The sequence below is a fragment of the Cydia pomonella genome, chromosome 11 (assembly GCF_033807575.1).
Source record: "Cydia pomonella isolate Wapato2018A chromosome 11, ilCydPomo1, whole genome shotgun sequence".
Taxonomy (NCBI): Eukaryota; Metazoa; Arthropoda; class Insecta; order Lepidoptera; family Tortricidae; genus Cydia; species Cydia pomonella.
Window position 1 is genome coordinate 1669622 of NC_084713.1, and position 22721 is coordinate 1692342.

The following is a 22721-nucleotide window of genomic DNA, read 5'->3' on the forward strand; positions in this document are numbered from 1 at the left end:
CTATTTTCCTAAGTCTATCAAAGTAAACGTAATCATTCGTTCTTAGTATATTACATGACTTGTATAGAATCTCAATTTTAGATATGAAATTTTAATTTTTTTTAATCCAAATATTTAACTATACTGACAAGCTTTAAAAAGTTGTGATAGTTTAGATAGAGTATACAATTAGTAGTTTAGACAAGTATTACAATTTATATAATAGTTTTCAATTGTGACAGTAGTGATAACAAGGTAACTTGAAACCATAACAACTTTCCAAATCTGTTTTTCTTTAAATTTATACAATCGAAGATCGATAGTTTAAACCATAGAACTTCGCCCATCACTATATAGTGTTGTCATAACAACCTTTTATTTTATTTTCTGTACAGCAACATTATGCCCATGAGGTGGGAAACAAAACAGGTTAGTCACGAAAAAAAAAACAATAACTCGCTTTCCGTGCGTTTATGATTATGAAAGGTGATTCGACTCGCATGAATGAAACACAAACATAAAATAAACTTCGTAAATCACCATTTATTGGCATAAAATGTATATTCCTTATAAAATACCAACGATTTCCTCCATTTTGTGCAACCCGGGTAAAACTGATCTAAATTTTAGGCAGCACTTCTCGAAGATGTAGCTTTTGAGACCCAATCAACGGGTTCTTTCAGGACTTTCAAGAGTTTAGCTTCTGGGGATCCAGGTGCCGGCTCGTGCATGTATTCCCATTTCTGTGAAAAAAAGATATGTGTTTAGGGAGACTAGTTTGAGATACCTATTAGGTACCTACTACGATAGAGTAGAAGTTTAAACACATAACATATATATAAACTTTCTGCAGTGAGTGGCACAGGCCAATTCGACCGTTAACTGATATCAGAATCACATCTTCATAATCATTTATCTTAATAATGACATTCGAATATCGTGCATTTTTTTGCGCGTTCGGCGTGTAGAGGCCGAATTATATGACTCTGTTATAATTCAAGTTGAATGGTACTTAATAGGTATATTAACAGTTGTCATACACAAGTAACTTACCGCGGTAGTGATATATCTAAGTATGGACTCGTATCTATCATTCGGCGTGTAGAGGCCGAACTTTGTGCCTCGATCGTAGATCAGGTTGAAATCTACGTAACGTACAATTATTGTAAATATAGGTACTTACCGCATTGAGCGGCAGCGACATAAGTATGGACTCGTATCTCGCATTCGGCGTGTAGAGGCCGAACTTTGTGCCTCGGTCGTAGATCAGGTTAAACTCTACGTAACGCCCGCGACGGAGTAGCTGCCATTGTCGCTCGTAGTAACCGTAGGCATCATCTTTGTGTTTCTGGACTGTAACAATAAATAAAAAAATGGCGTTTTTGTTTGGAAAATAGTTGGCATGAAGAATTGATCTTTTATAGAAATTTGGAATGTTGTGCCTTTTTCTACTAACAAATTAGTTTTGCCAAACCATAAATACAAATTACAAGTTAATATGACCGCCTCAGCGCAAGAGGTCACGAAGGCGAAGGCGCGCCTCTGATCGGAATAATCCATGTCGTCTAAGAAAATGCCTACACATTATCTACGTGGTTACCTATAGGCATATAGCTGGGTATGACCGCCTCAGCGCAAGAGGTCACGATGGCGAAGGCGCGCTTCTGGTCGGTATAATCAACGTCGTCTAAGAAAATGTCTGTATCATTGTCTACGGGGTTACCTATAGGCATGTAGCTGGGTATGACCGCCTCAGCGCAAGAAGTCACGAAGGCGAAGCCGCGCTTCTGGTCGGGATAATCTACGTCGTCTAAGAAAATATCTGTATCATTGTCTATGGGGTTACCTAAAGGCATGTAGCTGGGTATGACCGCCTCAGCGCAAGAAGTCACGAAGGCGAAGGCGCGCTGCTGGTCTGGATAATCCACGTCGTCGAAAAAGATGCCACCGACGCCGCGCCGCTCGCCTCGGTGAGGGATGTTAAAGTAGTCGTCGCACCATTTCTTGAATCTAAAAACGAAGGTAATTTTAATTAGACATTATATTTTATTTTAGCGATTTTAGATCTTGTCGTGCCTTATCTTGATGTTATCGTTTCTAGATTCTGTCCCGCATAGTAGGGATGTTGAAATGTTAGGGAGTTATAGCTTTTTTTCACAATCAAAATAGGCTTTTGTCCTTCAGCACACCTGCATGAAATAAGATATTTTTCGAGCAAGTGTGATGAAAAATATTTTTTACTGTGTAACAAAGTTAGGATAACTTACTTAGCGTAATAGGAGGAGTCGTGCTCATCGCAGGCTTGCTTTAGAGTGAGATGGAAGTGTCTTGCGTCCTGCTCGTTCAGGTAATATGGTGTAAGATCCGTGCCGCCGCCGAACCACCATTGTACTCCTGTGCAAATATATTATAGGTACATATTTCAACGGGTTAAATATGAAAGTTGAAATTAAATATATTAGGTAGTATTTAAATACCATGGGAGGACCTTTTTACAGTTTCCGGAGAGTTAATTTGGTCTGTTTAAAGAATATGAATAAATAAAAATTAAAAAAAAGCAGACACATTCGTCATAGTTTTAATAAGTGAATCAAGAACTTACGTCACAAATATTCATACACAAATTGACTAAGCCCCACGGCAAGCTCAAGAAGGCTTGTTGTGGGTACTCAGACAACAATAAATATAATACATATAAATACTTAAATATATAGAAATCACCCATGACTCAGGAACAAATATCCGTGTATATCAGTCCGTAATACACCGTGTTTTTATTGATTTCCGTTAACTTCGGGGTATTGGTAAGTACGTTTAAGGAAACTACATGACATAGTTAATTTTCCAAAAAAAAAATTTTTTTTAATTTTTTTAAAACATTTTTTTTTGGTTATAAAAAGTAATTAAATGTTGCATATAGCGTTGTTGTTGCACGGGCATTACATTTATCTCAATCAAACAATTGAAAACTGTGACATGTCAATGTCATTTCGAACATCGATGGTCCGAGATAGTACTTACGTTTAGTAGCAAATGAATTAACCCGTACTAAATACTAATCAATATGTGAACGGGCCCTAAGGTAAGTGTACACACTCGTAAGAGCTTTATAAGATAAAAATAAAATATAGATTATCTCCGAAATGGAGTTAATTAGAATATCGGTGTCTTTGAGAAAGTTACTTAATTTAAGCTAAGGAATGCACCCTTGAAATTAACGCAAATAAAAAAAAAAACACGGTGTATATCAGGAATAAATTCCCTTACTGGGATTCAAACCAAGGACCATCGGCTTCATAGGCAGACACAAAAAAGACAAATAAAAAAAATTTGTACAAAATCATAAAAGTGAAGTAAAACAATGTACTAAAAAGCGATCTCTTCTACATACACAATGCTTAGGTAACTGACAAGGATGTAGCCAGCCAGTGAACTAGGGGGGGAGGCAAATTGATATCGCCGGAGGCCTAGGGAGAGGCAGACGCCGCAGAGGGGCATACATTGTAGCTGTAAAATTTGAGCAGCTCTCTGTCTGTCATGGTAACTGAACTATTCCCACAAATATTCATATTAAATGTACCATTCTTGTCCTCGACCTCAAAGTATCTGTAGTTGAAGTGTATGGTAGGCACCATGGGGTTCCTGGGGTGAATGACTGCGCTCACTCCCGCGGCGAAGAATGGCAGCTCGGAGTTTTCCAGATTTTTACCCCTGGATACAAAAAGAAAAATAATAAAGTAAGCTTTTATAGCTGTCTCGTCGTTTTGGAGCCACTTTGGTGCACACAGTAACGACTTCATGTGGTCGCGACCCTCATGGCTCAGTTTCATTGGTCGATAGGGCCCGCATGCGGGGTGCGGAAGATTTCCAAAACACATGCCATTATGAGTTTCACAAGTCGTTATACCACCTAACCGCCTGCAGGGAGTCACCCCCATGCTGTATATCGACCAAACTATCTACTTATGAGTTTCACTAGTCGTTATATCTATGCGGGAAGTCCTCGTACGTTTTACATTGACAGAGTTATCGACCAATGAAATTGATTTTTCTGACAATAAACTTCATCATAATCAACATAGTGGTGGCCTTTGGGTGATCCAATCTTGGATGTAGGCTTCTTCCCTCTTTTTCCACTCCTGTCAATCTTGTGCCCGATTCATCCAGTCCCGACATCCGTGCAAAATGCAGGTTATTACCGATCATTTAATTTTAAACCTAATCTACTAGCATATAAGGTTCAAACCTATTCCACATCTGTTGCACAGCCGCTGGCAGTGTCCCAGAGACGACTGATATGTTAACACCGGCCTTCTCAAACACGCCTCTGTCTTGCAAAACGCAGGTTATTTTACCGATCATTTAATTTTAATCCTATTTTTTTAGCATATAAGGTTCACACCTGCTCCTCATCTGTTGCACAGCCTGTGGTGGCAGTTTCCCAGAGACAACGGATATGTTAACACCGGCCTTCTCGAACACGCGTCCGTCTTGTAAAACGCAGGTAATGCCACCACCGCCTTCGGGCCGCTCCCATCGGTCTACTTTAAATTTTGCTTCCTGAAATTAATAATATGTTAGAAATAAATCAACGACAAAAAAGTGGCTGTGACAGAATCGAACAGACAGACGGACATGACGAATCTATAAGGGTTCCGTTTTTTGCCATTTGGCTACGGAACCCTAAAAACAAAAGTCAGTACTTTTGCCGTGTTAGTGTGAGTTGCGTCAATAAGATTACTTGAACGACCTCCTAGTCTATTTGGTAGTGACCGGCCTACGAAGCGGGAGGTCCTGGGTTCAAATCCTGGTAAGGACATTTATTTGTGTGTTCATCACAGTTTTTTTTTTTGAGGTTTGGATGTTTTTTTTTTTTACGCATTTATCTATATTCCTAAGCCTTATTGAACATACTGTGGGGCTATAGGTACTTGACGCGGCGAATGATGATCCCTATGACAGTCGTATGGAGTAACTGTCAATGGATAATGTCAAAAGTTTAAAGACTCTTTTGGTACTTTGACACATTTTCAGGGTTCCGTACCTCAAAAGGAAAAAAACAGAACCCTTATAGGATCACTGTATTGTCTGTCCGTCCGTCTGTCTGTCTATCAATACCCTTTATATCGAGAACGCGTGGAGGTCGAGTTGAAATTCAAACTATACGCCGCAAAAAACGTAAATGTCGACAATGTCAAGGGAAGCAAAATTAATTGGGTACTTCCCGTTGACCTAGAACTATATAAGGAGGGTGGGCAACGGCAAATTGGCCCATTTGACCAATAAGGGCAAGCGGTATGTCACCGGATAGGTTATTCTAAGTTGTAAAACTTTTACCATGGCAGGTACTCCCAAATCTTTGTGTGAAAAAAGTTATCATCGTAAAAAGGAGTGAGTTGAAACGTGACTATGTAGTTTTTTTCGATTCTAAGTTCCTGTATCGCAGATCAGGAAGGTTTTGTTATTGTCAATGATTTTGTGTCACGATATTTTAGTTTTTTATTCGTTTTCTTACATTTTTTTGACATATTTTCTTTTAAACAGATTTTTGACAAGTCTCGCCATTAAAAAAAACCTTTCCGATGGTATGGCGCTTATTCTTATTGGTTCATAGGCCAGTGTCCTGTCCATACAAATCTGCCCATCCTCCTTTGGCAAGGATATATCACACTACACTACAAATACACGGAATTTGAAATCTGTATAAAAAAAAAAGTTATTATGGCACCTGGCCTTTTTTTATTTAGAAATGTAACAATTAAGTAATAAAACTACGGTAAAAACCAGTTTCTTCTTTGCAAAAGCGAGTTGGAGGAACTGTCAGAGGGGTCATCATTCGTCGCGTCAGGTATAGGTAAATTTGTCCCATAATACTTATTTATTTGTTTTAGTGTGAAGTGTGCGCTGGGAAGAGGCACATTTTGAAAACTTTTTTTTTCATGTTTTTTGTTATGCATGTGAAGTGTGTCTGCAGGAGCGCTGGTGGCCTAGCGGTAAGAGCGTGCGACTTGCAATCCGGAGGTCGCGGGTTCAAACCCCGGTTCGTACCAATGAGTTTTTCGGAACTTATGTACGAAATATCATTTGATATTTACCAGCCGCTTTTCGGTGAAGGAAACATCGTGAGGAAACCGGACTAATCCCAACAAGGCCTAGTTTACCCTCTGGGTTGGAAGGGCAGATAGCAGTCGCTTTCGTAAAAATTAGTGCCTACACCAAATCTTGGGATTAGTTGTCAAGCGGACCCCAGGCTCCCATGAGCCGTGGCAAAATGCCGGGACAACGCGAGGAAGAAGAAGATGTGAAGTGTGTCTGCAATATTTAGTAGTGTACGTTGTGTGTGTGTGTACAGCAGGCGTGATTATTTTATTCATAAATAAAAAGTAAAATATTAATTTATTAAGAAGTGACGAAGCAATGTTTAGAAACACCAAGCTAACATTTACAGTTTATTTACACAAAAACAGTTGAATAGATTTGACAATCAAAAAGTTTAATACAATCGCAGTCTCTATTTTACGACTGCAATGTTGCATACAAATTCCGTTATTTGTTGAAAAGTTGAAATGGCCATATTAAATGAAGGCATAGGTCCATTAAACAGCCAAACAGATGATCAGTACTTATTCTCATAATGTTGGTACCGCGACTATTTAGCTGTCTCAAATAGTTTGGCGTATTTTCCGCAGAAAAATCCGACTACTGCTTTTTTAATTAAAAAAAAGGCGGCAAAGCAAATTTATTCAATCGTTTTTACATTTTTCTGTGACAATATATACGTAAGAATGTTGTTTCTGTATAACATTTCTATATTTATATTTCTTGACTTGGCTGGAAGGCTACTTGCTGGATTCAGATTCGATTAAGTAAATTAAACGGACCGCCAGGGTCGTCCGTTTAAAACGAATCCTCAGCCAGCAAGTAGCTGCTTCCAAACCTCGACAATAATGTACTATTTATTCCTGAAATCATCCCCTTATGGGGTGAAATGTTGGGAAGAGTTAATAGGGGTGTTCTAAGGGGGAAAGGAGTGGCAGGCAGGTTAACGACTTCTACGTAGACTGATGCTTGTAAGTATAGTTTTAACACACTTACTTCAAAAAAATTTATTTTATTTTATTAAAGATGATGTTAATCATCATCATATTGTTATGATTTTGGTATGATCCGCAAGCAGAAATGAAATGATTATATAGTAGGGAATACTAGTTTAAAATCGTACCGGCCATGTAACATATAATTCTTCCTCAAAATCTGATTCTTCAACTTTTTCGTCCACCCATGCCTACGGATGAATAAACATTATTTACTGTCACTACTCATTATCAGAATTAAGAGGAAACATTATAGGTAGACCGCTTAAATGAGTCTTCGCCCGCGCGGTACAGGGGCGCGGGGGTATGACGACAAAGGGGATCGAGAGAGATGCGGGCGGCAGGCGCATTTTTGCCGTAGCTCAGTTTGCTAGCCACGCGGTTAGCAGTCACTCGTGTTAATAAGTTCCGGGCGCTTGGTGAAATATACACATGAGATTACATTCTCAAGATGCCTCGACTTATCTTTGGACAGAAACTTAATAGTCAAACCAAGCAAATGGCTTTTAATGTGTACACATATTTTAGAAAGAAGAAATTGGACCCGAATTCTATTGAGTATCAACAATTGATTATAAATCTGCAAGACGATTCTGATGATGACGATAACTCCGAAAGTGAAGAAGTCAAGTGATATTGATATGGACATAAGTGATTGATTTATAATTTATAAATCACTTTCGAGTCGTCATCATCAGTATCGTACTTACATATTATTATAAATTATTATAATCATAATTTGCATTGAATAAAAGTACAAAAGTTAATTAAGTTTGTTGTTTTATAAACTTTCAATAAAATTAACGTCATATTATTTCCCATTAAAAAAACACCAACTATTAACCGCTATAACGTCACATATCTCAAAACCTGTCCAGTGCGCATTTCACCTCTTGAGTATCACACTAGGCGCGCCTGCCGCCCGCTCCTCTCTCGATCCCCTTTGTCGCCTTACCCCCGCGCCTCTGTACCGCGCGGGCGAAGACTCATTTAAACGGTCTACCTATAGTGATCTTTTTACCATACAAACATTTTCGTCATTTTCGGCTCTGGATCAAAATCCAGCGCCAAGGCCAAAGCCTTAGATGATTCTGCCTGTGCCTGTGCGTTTTGCTTTTTTTTATATTCTTGTTTTTATAAGAACTAAGTTACTTTAAAAAAAAAACACTAAAAACGGCCAAATCCGCCGTAAACAGACGCCTGGCATACAAAACTAAAACGCAATCAAAACGGTTAGATGTAGATAATTTATTTTTCATTTCGTTGCCAAAATTTAGTTACAATTGGTTAAGTTTTGGAGGAGAAAAATCTCGAGAACGAAACCTCGATTTTAGACATTAAAATTTACACAGAGTTTTGTGCTTCAGCTGTATTTTTCCTTATCGCACAAATTTTAGGAGCCGTTCCCGTCAGTCAATAACTTTCAGGTACTTTGTGTTAAATGGAATAGTAAACGTGAATTGGAATTGTGCCAAGTCCACGGAACAAAAAAAAATGTTATGTGGCTGAGCTGAATATATCAAATTTTCTATGGAGCAAACTTTATGCAGTGATTGCCTGTACCTCATTGGCTAAACAACTATAACTGGTAGAATAACTTATTAACAGGCTTTATTGTCCAGTATACTACTGCTGACCTTATCTTCTTCCCCCTCCAAAGCCCTACAGAACTCCGCCTGTATCCTCATGATGAGCATCTCCATCTGTGCCTTCATGGTGTCAGCATTCTTCTCCAATTCCTCAACTGGAGTGACAGGCTCCGCCATGTAGTTCTTGAGTTGGAGGAGTTCTTTACATTGGGTTTGATTGTTTCTGTGTTGAGTGTATGCTATGTAGCCAGCACCGAGGATAGCTGCGCAGTATGATCTGAAAATATATGGAAATGTCTTTGATGTGAGTTGTATTGTATATATACAGCTATTGCTACTGAATTAATAACCTTGAAATTGTAAATTACAGTCCAAATTGTCTGGGACATATATATACGGGAAGGGTGCACTACATGTTTTATAATTACTTTTCATATATTATAGTTTGATATACCGTTATTTTGAATAACGTAATATATGGCATGCTACCGTAATACCTAATTAACGGCAAACATCGTGTTATTATTGGTATAATGGTCATATTAGACAAAGTGTAAATATACCTTATATTTACACTTTGTCTAATATACTTTGCAATAATTATTACATACTCTAAAGCATATTTTTTGGTCTAACAAGCGACATCACATAATTATTTGTGAGGCATAATTAGTGTATGACATAAATGGATTAGGTTAGGTTGGAACTGCGACTCCGCACAAACAAATAATTGGGTCAAAATTCTTTTCATTGTCTTGTTTTTGTCCCCAAAAAAGGTGACGGAATGCAGCTTTTTGTACGAGATCAAATATAGTTTTTATAAATTTTCATGTAAAATATAATCTTTATCTAGATAGACATACAAATAGGACTCAACTTTTTTATTTATTAGATGCAAGCGTGACAGAGTATTCAGAAACAAGACAACGAAATGAATTTGGACCCAACGACCTAATAAAAGGAGGGTTAGGTTAGCTTAGAACTTCGACCCGTAGAATAACAAACCTCGCAAATATGTGGTTTAGGTTAGGTTTGAACTGCGTCCCCCGCATAATCAAAAACCTTGAAAGAATAGGTTAGGTTGGGTTAGGTGGGATGATAATCTGTACGTAGTTATACGGCATGCATTCTACTTGTTATAAAAATGATGTAAAACTACATTATCATTAAATTAAATATGAAAAAAAATTGTTATACAAAATATGTATTTATACTTACTTGATAAAATTATATAAAATATTATGTTATACAAAAATATAATATAACAAAAGTCATTATATAAGATGTCTGTATACTACTTAAAAATTATATTACAATAGGATTTTTCTCACTTGATGGTCTCATCGGAAGATCAGCGCTGGAAGCCACCAGCAACATGCTGAGATGAGGCCATTTCGTGGCACTTTATACTTCCTTTGTTTTTGTTATATCATGTAATTTAATGTGGCTTATTTGTGTCTACCAATAAAAATTATTCTATTCTATTCTATTCATTATATCAATGACAGTATAGATGAAATCGCAATATAACAAAAGAAACATATAATAAAAATTACATTATAACATATAATATTATATCAAATGGCATTATAACAAATTTATGATAGTTTTTTTATAATTATATTAAGCATTACGCACCCATATGAGACAAGGTACTTTATTTCCTAAGGTGCTAAACAATGAAATCACAAATCACTCTCATCTCATTTTACCTTAACACATTCACTGCCAGACAAAAAACGGCACCGGTGGTCTATAGCTGCGTACAAAACAACCCGCCCAGCAGGTTGTCCGGCATCTGAACAAAGTTCACGAGCGCCCACCAGGTGGGTTCCTGGCAGTGAATGTGTTAACACATTATTTGATCTTGGTAGTAAGTATTAAGGGAACTCTTACACTATTACTGTACTATTTTTTTAATCAAGCGGAATCATCTTCAAGTGAAACTACACATTTTTATACTGAAGGAGGATACACCTTCAACAAGACGTGAACTTGCGATTGGAACACCGGTCTAATTCCTTCTGCCAATTAAGCTACGGAGGCTTACCAGACGTGTGTGAATCTTTCCATTCCTTTCCATAATGCTTAAATTGTCTATACGCCATCCTAAGGTGTAATATAGTGAGCCAAAACCATCTTTTCCCATGATCAAAAGATCAAGGATGATTTCTGGTCATTTTAAAACAAAAAAAGTTTAAACATTATTGTTTAAAGAGTGAACAATTTGTTTGTCTTTGTAAGAAATTTTACCAACTTATCAGCATATCATGCTGTTATCTGATAATTAAAATACTTTTCAAGTCAGAATGACGAACCGGTTTCAACACCGCCCAAGCGACTACAAAGTGATCTAAACGAGTACTATGCAAATCTATTCGAATAGAGGCACCATGATACATAAATCACGTAGTCACCTGAACAATGAAGCTATTTCACAATTATTTACAGCTATGAAGATAAAATGTTTACAAAACATTATAAAGAATGCAACGAATTGAATCACTCACTTGATCGGTCGGTCGCGGAACTTTTTATAACTCCCCACATAACTGAGTGTACCAAGACTTCTAGCTACTATTTTGAAAGACATTTTGCTGTAATTTGGAATAAAATTCACAGATTATGGTGGTGTACTACGATGAAAGATATCGCCATAATATCGCGCCTGGCTGACAAGGAATAGTGACAATTAAGACATATGGTTTTGACAGCTGTCAATTTTTTTTTAGTTTGGTTAATGCAAAGCCAAGTAATGCACGACCCAATCCGTTCTGCAGTCGCAGTGAAACATTTTATGTAGTGAAAGCTTGAATTCATTAAGATTATTTTTATAATTATGTTTTTCTCAATCTTTGGTTAATATTTAATAGTGCAATCAGTTATCTAAAGCGTTACGGTTACTGAGACCTGGTCTCCATCTAAACTAAAAACAAAAAGTTATATAAATATTGCACGGAGGGCAATACACTCCCGAGCAGAAAGAACCGAAAGGTACACCTACCTCACTATGCACAAAAATTGACTTCAGATTATCGCCAGAGGCTACAGTTCGTCTACGCATGACGCAATAATCCATGTACAGTCATCTGCAGAGCTGCCTATCCATAAAGACCTTTCCGATTTCGGAGAAAAACGGCTCACGTCCCGTAATCCATGGCACCAGCTCTTGGAATTTGGAATGATGCATATTGACGAGCGGGACATGTACGTATAGATGACCGAGTGGAATGCCCATCAACTAAAGACTGAACAACTTTTCACATTCAAACAACAAACCGCTCCGGATGTGGAGTTAGTTAAGCCACATTAGAACAGGCTTTGGAAACTGTGCCTACCATTGGCTCATTGGTAAGCCTAAGCAGACGATCGAATACATTGTCTTGGAATGCCCTTCTACCAAATTCAAAGGATTGCAGACCTCGCGAACTTCAGTGAGAGGGCCATCGAGTATTTGAGAACTCGCTCAAACATCGGAGCGACGTTCGAATCGGATGCAGTGTACCAGGCGCCTTATACTGTCGTGGTAACAGTAAATAATGCACGATATTATCGACCGTCGACGACCTATAAAAGTCAATCCATACAATAATATATATTATGATCCCCTGCTCTGTCATGACGATAAATCGTGCGTACCTGAATGCGACCATGATAAACGACCCATATTTTTTTGTAATCTCTTGTTTCCACTTAGTTATTGCATGTTAGTTGTACTTTTGTGGACATCTGATCTGTTATTGGCTATGATTTGTGTTCACTAAGCTCTGTATTAGTTTTTGTATTTCTGATGATGCCCCAAATAAAAATAATAATAAAAAAGCATAAAAGCGTAAAGTTTATCCAACTCAATTAGGGTTTACACGACGGATCTGAAATCTATGAGAAAATCTGCGGATAAATTCATATATTTCGGATCCGGATTGCAAACCCTAAACTAAGTAATAGTATCGAGTTGGTCCGAACACTATATTGGCTGTGTATTAATGGCTTCCGTTTTGTTTGCGTTGCGCGCGCCTCTAGTGGCCACAGTTTGAACTAGTTATCAATATCAGCTGTTAGGCCGCCTACGCCTCCGCAACACGGCCTGTATGCGCAATATGCGCTTATCTCTTTTCCGCTTGCGGCAGAGACATCGATCGTTCGCGCCGCGCTCTCTCCAGCCAGTGTGATCGCCTCCGCGGGCAGTCCGTGTGACGGCGTGTCAGGCAGTGCGCCTGTGCTGCGCGTTATCGATCCGCCATCGGCGCCGCATTGCCGTACATTCCGGAGGCGGTGCCTCGCCTAGTTTTCGTCGATCGTCGTGGTCTTTGACGTGGCGGGCGCGTGTCGGCGTCGGCGGCGGCCCGGGCGGCCCTGCGCAGTAGCGCGGCGAGGAGCGCGGGAGCGAGCGACCTTCCGCCAAAACCGGCTCGCGGTCCGCGGCGGAGGCACGGCTGTGATGTAGCCGCGGCCCGCGCTAGCGGCCTTCGGACAAAGGATCCGCGCCAGTCGAGGCACTTTTCGCGATGAAGAAGTTTACGTTCAAGGGCGTGCTGGACGGGTTCCGCAGCAGCGTGCAGGCGGCGCCGCGCGGGACCGAGCAGGAGATCCAGGAAACTCTGCGCTCGGACCACTTCCAGATCAAAAAGGTGAGTCTGTGTTTGTTATCGTGCCCGCGATAACGCACTACGAGCGCCGTATTTATAACCGGCTTAGCTGCGATCGCGTGGCGCTCTTGTTGTGTCAACTATCGAACGTTGACACATGATACCAAAACAAAACCTCGCGAGCGACGACACTGACGTTTTCTTGAGGAAATGATGCGAGACGAGCGCTCTGCGGAGCCCCGTGTGCCTGACGGGTCGCTCAACCACAAACGCGTCGAGCATGCGAACGTGATTACCGTTATTTGATTACGTACTGTAACCTTGACCATCTTTGTTAGCGTAATATAAACATAATCTGTTTAGTCGGATCGACCTTGTATGTGGTTTCAAATTGTAGCCCATCAGCGGTTCTGTGGGGCGATAGTTTCGTGGATATATTTGTTTTATCGCGTACCTACAGGCAGAATAACGATCATATTGAACTGATAACAGATTAGATATGCGCTGCATTCAATAATGCCTGCGCCCTTTGTTTCGCCCTAGAAAATAACATTCACGCTGTGAAAATGTCACATGTTGATCGAACGCACGAAACAGTTTTCCTCGATTTCCTTTATTTACAAGACACACGAACGAAATCACACTATATTTGTTCAGCGGTATTGGTTCGTTTGGCTCAAGGTTTTAGCGACATAATGATGAATGACCACACGTTTCTTTCTTCCAACTTAGAAAATTTTCTTTCCGAAGTCACGGCATCCAGTACGCACCTACTTTACTTTCGTTATAATTAAACTGGGGCATTAATGTGTCGCTAAAGCTGTAATTATACTGAATTTTCCTTTTTTAATCGGCCTGGAAATTGCGGACAGGGGAAGGCTTTTAGAAGTTACATGTTCCCATTTTCTAAATTAGATCTTGAACGTAATTGGTTCAACTTGGGATAGCTTCTGCGAACAGAAGTACAAGTTACTTGGAGAAATCTTCCATGATTTTCCTCGAAAGAAAAAGATAAATTTAGCAAGACTTCCATCCTATTTGGGATCGACATTTGTTACCTACGCTACGTATTCGGCATTCTTGATGTTGTAACAGTTATTTAACAAAATTATCAGTTTTTCTTGGACTTTAGTTACTTGCCGACGGCTTTTGTTGAAATAAAAATGTCACGCCTCGAAATATCGAAAGTATCTAACTTCCAAAGGCAATTATTTATTAAAAAAGTTACCAGGCCTGCAATTTATGTTGTTACTTCAACGAGAAAAGTTATAGAAACTTTTTTCGAGATACAAGTCCTGGATAATTAGCTTCCATCTAATCACGGCGAGTTAGGGTTCGTTACACTCAATTAAAAGCCAGTTGTGTCTCTAGGCCTTACTGCCTGTGCAAATTGCGTGTTTGACTAACAAGTCAAATCAGCTTCTATTTTCGAACTGTAAAAAACTTACCACTAAACACTATGGAGTTTATTTGAAACGCAGATTACACACACAGACATGTAACGTCACGTCACGGTCTAGTTACCTACTCTTTATAGTTATCCGATTAATTAAATAGAAATTCTGTCAGATAATAAGTCTCCGTTTTTTCGATACTTTGTTACTACTGTAATATATATAAAGAAAGAAAGTCCAGCCAGTTTTTTGGCAACACGTTATAAAATATTCGTAGTGAAGTATCCCTTTCGTTGAACTTGCTTTCGTTTTTCCTATCGATTGGGCTGTCTTGTACTGAAGATATACGTTGCAAAAGTTTTAATATGGGTTTCTGTGCCAACAATGCCAACATTTTTACAGTTTCAGACGCAAAAGTTTTAGTTCAGTAATTTGAGAGCGATAATGACATAGATGGAACAATTGGAACAGAATATACTTTTGCTTTAATTTTTGTGATCTTATAGCGGCGGAAAAGCTTTATGAATTTTGAATCAATCCTTTAAAATCTAAGAATGAAATCGATTTTCGAATCAATGGAGTGGAATAAAAGGAGAAGCCTGTCACTTTCGCACTTACATTCTTGTTAGAACGTGACAGGCATAGAGACAAGTGATAAAAATGCGACCCTGCTCCAGTCGCTGGTTGCATCTTAAAATAGCTCGCTCTTCTCTCTCTCTTTTATTAAATTTCGCTTTTGGCAATTGGCAAACTAATCGCAATAATCAGCACTGGCACTAGTTTTTACAAAAATGACAGCCATCTAACCTTCTAACCCAGTTGGGAAAACTAGGTATACCCTTTTTAGGGTTCCGTAGCCAAATGGCAAAAAACGGAACCCTTATAGATTCTTTATGAGTCCGATTCCTTACGATATTTTGTATTTGCATATGTTCCAAGAACAGCATTGGTGATGACGGGAAATGAAACCACAACACTCGTTAGGGGTTTAACTCACATCGAATAAAGGACACACACATCATCACATGAAAAACAAAATCGTTTAAATTTGCCGTGTCATTTCGAGTGTGGTGACTTTGGGTAAGGTAATGTTTATAAATATAGTTGCGGCTGGGTGGAGTCTCCTGCCTCTCACTGTGGTGCCCAGGAGCAGAGTATCCGACATATATCCTAGACTGCCCATCTACTCGATATACTGGAGGCCCCCCGGAAGACCTGATAAAACTAAACGATGAAGCTCTCAAGTGGATTACTTCTCTGGAGTTAGATTTATGATCTCTCTGTTTCTGAACAATGCCACACGATCAAATAAATGTTTTAAAATATCGTAAAGTACACAGCCTCGTCCTTTTAGTGGCGAAAGGCAGATTAGTTAGTGATTCTGAGCAGACCATGCAATTAAATCAATGTCCTTGCCGACTGCACGCTGTTGCAACAGCACAACCTAACATACTACGCCTAGTGCTGCATTTAATGAGACTTTTGGGTGCTCGAACCTTGTTAGCTTTGCAGTAGTCTTATAATCTGGAAATTATAGTTGTAAATCATTTTCATAGTAACACATACTGATGTAATGTGTCATGTCGTCGGAAACTTTCAAAAATTGCGAAATTTCCATATATCAAAATTTCGGAAACTTTTGATGTTTTTGTATGGATGTGTGAAATTTTCCTGAAATTTCGGAGAACTTCTCTAATTATTTGGAAACTTTTTCTCAAATCTCACATCTGTAAGTAGTAATATAATGTAAATCCTTACGCTGCGCTGATAGGAGACCTGAACAAAACTCTTCTGCAAGTCTATTATCTTCTAATCATAAAATCAATATAATACGGTTAAACGTTTTCCCTACTAAAATGCAGTAAGGTTAATAACCCATATTTAGAACGGATAGCACAAAATAAAGGACGTGATACTCTAAAAACTGCAAAAAGTTACATATTCTTGTGACACTTTATTCATATTAGAATCTTATATGAGCAAGTCCTATCAAAATTGAGAGATTTTGAGAAATTTTTCTTTGGTTTGGTATTCTGTGACAATAATTAAGTATACAATTTATAAAAAATTGAGCTTTACTTAATATGTGTGAGACCGTCGACATAATATTGAAGTTTCATAATGTACTTTATAAGGAAGGAAAAATATGTTTATCATGTTTAACCATTATTGTTTTTGCTGTTGAAATAATGTAATGATAAATCGTTTTGTAATCCAAGTGTTTTGTAAAACAACGACATGTACATATAATATTAATTTATTTAATGTTAATGCATCTGCATTCAATTAACATACAATCTGATTCCAATTAGTAATTGATCTGATTCTAAATAGAAAATTCTTCATCGCAAAATTTATCAATCAGATTTGAGCGGTACTTTATGAAGCCTAGTAAATATAGTTTTAACGTGGCAAAAGGCGAGAACGCTGGAGGGCAGAACGTTGTGAGGGATTCAATACCTGCCGATAGTCTTATATAAAATAGGATGCCGAAGAACGTGCGAAGAGGAGATAAATTCTGAACGGACCCGTTATCTGCTTCTCTGTCGACCGAATATGCAAGGGAATGGAGAGGCAGCATTTTTATAGATTTTTATCTGGCTCCAAAGTCCGGAGCAGCAGCTATAAGGATGGAATTAAGCACGCTCGGAGTAGTACTTATATTTCAGGAAATTGTCGAAAGGGCCTATATGTTTATGAGGTTTCGGTTCCGCTGACTTCTCTGAAATGTCGGAAATGTTGGCAACACTTTTATTCATTCTTCGATCTTGCTCTCTACTGCCGGAGCAATCCGTCGCCATGTTAACTATGTAGGTCCCATGCCTATCAAGTCTGTTTGCACTTTCTTCGCCCATTAGCTGTATCAGCCCATAGATTTTCTGCTGAACACGAGATACCATTGTCCCGTGAACGGGAAAGACATACAATAATAAGATTAATAAGTAATATCTAGTAGAATGTTAAGTATACTTACGTATGTAAAGAGGATAGAACTAGATATTCTTCATAGCCAAACCGTATAGATGAACATCACAAACTTGGTGGAGGTTATCTATAGGTACAAAATGGAGTCGGGAAACTGGACCTTACTTCTCTTTACAACATTAGGCGGATGATATGCACTATACTACAGCCCTGTACTAAATGTCAGAGTTACAGGAAATCTATTAAAACTACTCAATGTTTGTTGAGCTCGTCAAAATCGTCTTGACGTGCATTAGGACAAAAGAAAAGAATAACTGGAATACTTGTCAGTAACTTGTTTCCGTTAGGATTAAGTTTTAAACTGCCCGGATTAGTTATTTCGATGACTTCGATTCATTTTCTGTACTCTGTTTGAATTTGTTATTCGTAGCATGTTTCTGGACGAATGGGAATTGAGAAAACAACAATTTCAATATTTATATGTTACCAAATATTTTTTTGTTTTTAGGGCATGATAAATGCAGCTAATGCTACAGCCGTGACGAGCATTATATGGCCGCTGACTGAGCTACAAATACGAATGACGGTGCATTATTGAGATGGCTTCATCTGCCTCAATTTCTATTGTTCTTAACAATAGATATTTTCATTTTTATGACCGATTCGGGTGGAATGTAGAGTAGGATGATTAAACATAAGCATTTGTGTGATTTTGGTTTCATTATGTGCACACGAGAAACATTATTAACTGCGGCCAATGCGGACATAACGTGTGTCTGGTGTATTTAGAAAAGAAATAAGTATTTATAGTTGAAACATATCAGACAGTCAATATTTTGGTTGCTATGTAAGATCCTATACAAAAACTAACTTTAAATTATGCAATTAAAACCTTTGAACACGGGTTTTCTCATTACTTTAGAAATGTATTTTATAGCCGTAGGCGAAGCAATTTTCGTTAATTCATTTGTACTTTGATTGATTCATGTCATTCAGATCCCTTTATGTCATGTTTTCGATTTAGAAAAGCTTTTATGTTGACTGAACATTATTGAGTCTTTCAATGCTTTTCATATATCTTAATACGAGAGCTGAAGTATCGGTGAAATGTTCTATTACAGCGGTTTTTACCGTCGGTTCTTAAATTAAATTTCAAGAGAAAAGAGTTTTAGTTGTGCTTGTGCATTGAATCGAAATGGAAGTTGAATTTAACGATTCTTTTTGAAATTCTAAATGCAAATTGTAAAAATGCTTTGTAGCACCACGACTAGTCAGGATTACGTTTTATTGGAAATAACTAAGCAGAAAATAAATGTGTATAGTTCGTGTCATCCACGATGATGCGCAGATTTGTCAAATCTAACCTTTAAAAATATGGCAATACGAGTCAAGGCGCGCGTCGTCGTGAATGACATGATCTATACTTGTCGGTAATTGGGTAGTTAATAGGTGAAACTAATTAATCAAACAGACCTATGAGTTTTATGAATTGAGAAGTTAAACGATTTGTTGATTTGACTGGGCCTAATTTTGTACTGAGAGACTTTTATAAATGGAAGAAAAAACTTAGACAAATTGAAAAAGAACCTTAGGTTTGAATTATTTAATAACGTGTTGAACGTGTGGACCTTCGAGCAACACCGGCTTTCGACACGTCAGAAGGGAGGAGCCTAAGCGATATCTTACCGAACAAATCATTCTGCCATTTTTTGCGGGGGGAAACGTGCACACAGTCGCACTTCTCATTCACTACATACAAAATCCAATCTGTAATGACGACACAAATACATAGAAAATGACACACGTCAAAGGCAAATCTTGCACACCTCGATGTCTTTGTGTACGGACGAGTCACAACATGCACCGCCATAGGCACAGTTGTACCGATGCTTTGGCAGAGGGGAAATAGTATGAATGCCGTCTCCCTTCCCTGTGTTGCCATAATTAATTGTTGTGTGTGGACCATAATTGCAGAACCTGCTACTATGGTCCACACTTTCCACGGACTATGGTTGTTTTAGTTTAGTTTGTTTATCTCATTCATTCAATGTTCACACAATTAAAATATTCATACATTTTACCTTGTATTACTTGCCATATAATGATCGATCGAATTATTACAAATCCAAATCCTAACATCAAAATCCAAACTAAAATTAAAATTGAAAAACAACAAAACAGTACTAATAAAATAAATTAAAAACGCCAAAATATTAAAAAATACGATACTAAAATAATGACAATCAAACAAATTAAATCAGTTTCTGTACTAGAAAGTACAAATCAAAGAATATCAATAAAAAATTTACACTAAATTTAAAATAAAATAATGAAATAAATTAATTATTAAATGTATTTAGAGTACTATACATATAGGTAGTACACATTAATGTCAAATAACAATATAAAGAATTAATTAATCGAAGCGTGTTCATAATTTATTTAACTATTTGATATATATTATTCTTTTGCGGAGTATAAAGTTCCTTTCTTCTTATTGGGTGGCTTTGCAGTGAACGAGTTAAACTTGTTACTAATCCGTATAACACTATGCCTCAGGTTTTTGAATACACAAAACGGATTCAATGCTAGCGAATGATTGTCCGTACCCATTTATCAAGTTTCATTATTGTAGTAAAATCGTTGAATCGCGAATACACTTCTAACATTAACTGGTCATCGGTGAATCTTATTCCATTGAAATAAGGTTGACGAAAAGTCAGTTAATATTGTGTACGATGGTACAATGGCGCCGCCGTATTGATTCACGACGCCATAGCAAAACAGGTATTTTATTATCGTCATGTATCGACCAATCGTCTAGAGCAGACCAGTGTACGATTGGTCCATAGATTTAGTACTATGTACTATAAAATGAGGTGTTTAAGAAATGTTGTGCGCCGACTTTAAATTAAAATATCAGTTTTTAAGGGGCTCCCCGCGGTTTTCATCGATTTTTGCCGAGTTTTGAGTCGTTACTCCTTCATTTGCACTACAGATAGAATTATAAGACAAACGGTTATCGGTTCTTTAATCTTTTATCTCCATTTTTGTCTGCCGGATTTTGAAAGAAATTAATACTTATTTTTTTATGATTTTTATAAACATTGTCTAAACAAACACTATTTTCGTTACTAGATTGCTATGAAGGATCTTACATATATGAGATCTATATATTTGGGTTCGTCTTTGACGTCTCTAAAAATTTGTCAGAGAGTTTAATTTTAAATTAATTAACAAAAAAGTTATGGCCAGAAATCCAGTTTTTTTGGCCTAAAATTCTTTAACTTTGATGCCAAATATCTCGAAGATAATGAATTTTGAAGTAAATATGGGATACTTTATTGCTTACAGCCGTTGCTGTTAATATGATTAGCTACTAAAAACATTAGAAAACTAAGGGATTCAGATCGAAGGTCATTGGCGTGTGGGACCCCCTTAAGCCATTCGTAATATATATTCATGCCGTTTTTTTGCTTCATGGAGTTTTCAAAGGCACGGGCCTTGGATTGTTCTTAAGATTAGTAATTACAGAGTCAGGGAAACAACTTATACATACCATTCTCTGTCCTTCTAAGCCCAGCTTTATCAGAGATCTCGTTCAACTGGATCCAAATTTGAAATTTGCTTGGTTAGTGGTGGGAACGGCGCAGCGCTCAACGCTTGATAAGAATGGAATTTAATAAAACACGTTCCGTTTCATGCGAATCTTTATTCATGTGTTATATGAAGGGTGTTGAATGACCTTGCGTTCCGTTTGTAGGAAAAGTGGGGTGAAATCTCATCCGTGTTTATTGCTATAATTTAATTGTTTTTTTTTTTCATATAGTCAAATCTCGATTTCAATAAGGCAAAACATATTGTGCACTCGTGTAAGACTCGCATTAAGTGCGTTATATACAGCAAACATGAAACGTTAGATCTGGAAGCACTTTTAGATCAACATGGTCTACTCGTAAGTTATACGTTTCTAACAGCGTTTGCTCGTTGTGAATGTTTTGTTTTTTTGGTTGACCTTTGCCTTTTTTGGTTGTTGTTGCCTACTCATGGTTAACCTTCGTAAGTTGTGGGTACTAATATCACCTTCGGTGGACCTTATGTATTTGCTGCAAGGTTTAGGTATAGTTAATTTGATAAATAAATATACAAATTTACCTACGAACCGCGAACGAAAATTGAAAATACGTTCTACTTGTCTGTCTACGTAGTGTGTAGAGAGATAGGTGAACGAATAAAGTGTTTCGCGGTCATAATTCTGAGGGCCTACCGCGAACCACGTTCGACTTGTTGCCTCCCTGTCACACTTAGTACGAATGTACAAGTGCGACATGGAGGCAACACGTCACACTTAGTACGAATGTACAAGTACGACAAGGAGGCAACACGTCGAACGTGGTCCACTGTTTGAATACAATGGGTGCCTTTAATTACACGACATCAGTAAAATGTAGTAATTACTAGATTGATACAATTTTCTTCGTTGTGTGTGTCATCACATCAGGTCATCGCAACTACTGTTTTTGTTGCTTAGAATGTTCTCAAAGAAATACCCATGCAATAATAAGCTAACATGGAGCTGATCTGATGATGCAGAAGCCGAAGGAATTCCTCGATGGAAGGGCACAAACACATCGAGATTAGGCTCATTCGAAAGGTTTCGAGAAGTATTTGATAAACATGCATATGAGAAATACAGTTAGAAATAAGTGTGATATCACAAAAAAATACAGTAACCTGTTGTCATTCTTGTTAACCCCTTAACGCGTGTCATAAAACTCATTTTTTTAAAAGTTGAACTTTAATAGCTATCATTAGAGTTGAATATTATAACTGCCATAAATGGTTGCATATGATATGCGGTAAAGGGTTAAACAATCGCTAAAGTATAGGAGTAGGTAGTGTGTTGACCCGCACCGCGTCAATTGTATTAATATTAATGCTAACTTCCCGTATTAAACACGATTTTAATTGTACACAAACAAATAATTAGATACTAAAATTGGGCAACAAAAGTAACTATGCGACATAATAACAGTAAAAAAAAACTTTTTTATAACATGATTTGCAGTTTTGTATATTTTTTGTATTTTTACCTGACTTAAATAATTAAATAAATATTATAGGAAATCATTACACAAATTGACTAAGTCC

General features: G+C 37.7%; 2 protein-coding genes across 6 annotated transcripts in view; one reads left to right on the top strand and one right to left on the bottom strand.

Moving 5' to 3' along the window:
- Nucleotides 1–497: 497 nt before the first annotated feature.
- Nucleotides 498–11362, bottom strand: LOC133522616 (oxygen-dependent coproporphyrinogen-III oxidase). Of its 2 annotated transcripts, XM_061857985.1 has the most exons (9): nt 11173–11362; nt 8711–8939; nt 7202–7264; nt 4382–4539; nt 3560–3690; nt 2247–2373; nt 1826–1989; nt 1163–1332; nt 498–722 (listed from the first exon to the last, which is right to left on the bottom strand). In XM_061857985.1, exons 1-9 carry the CDS (start codon nt 11253–11255, stop codon nt 606–608), a joined length of 1242 nt encoding a protein of 413 aa, XP_061713969.1. In that variant the 5' UTR covers nt 11256–11362; the 3' UTR covers nt 498–605. The 2 variants fall into 2 exon arrangements, with proteins under 2 accessions (XP_061713969.1, XP_061713970.1); XM_061857986.1 differs by lacking the exon at nt 7202–7264 and having other exon boundaries at nt 11173–11361.
- A 1131-nt stretch (nt 11363–12493) lies between these two features.
- Nucleotides 12494–22721, top strand: part of LOC133522611 (syntaxin-binding protein 5) — a 458488-nt gene continuing 448260 nt past the window's right edge. The window contains exon 1 of one of the 4 annotated variants that reach the window (XM_061857976.1): nt 12494–13293. In XM_061857976.1, coding sequence (XP_061713960.1) covers nt 13171–13293 — 123 coding nt within the window. In that variant the 5' untranslated portion in view covers nt 12494–13170. The remainder of the gene's footprint in view (nt 13294–22721) is intronic. The other 3 variants (XM_061857977.1, XM_061857978.1, XM_061857979.1) reach the window with 3 other exon arrangements.

Excerpts from the sequence above, each read along its gene's own strand:
- LOC133522616 (XM_061857985.1), bottom strand. The coding sequence starts at position 11,255 with ATGTCTTTCAAAATAGTAGCTAGAAGTCTTGGTACACTCAGTTATGTG. Across the intron at positions 1,990-2,246 it reads GACTCCTCCTATTACGCTAA|ATTCAAGAAATGGTGCGACG; the intron begins GTAAGTTATCCT and ends CTTCGTTTTTAG. Across the intron at positions 723-1,162 it reads TGTCGCTGCCGCTCAATGCG|AAATGGGAATACATGCACGA; the intron begins GTAAGTACCTAT and ends TTTTTTTCACAG.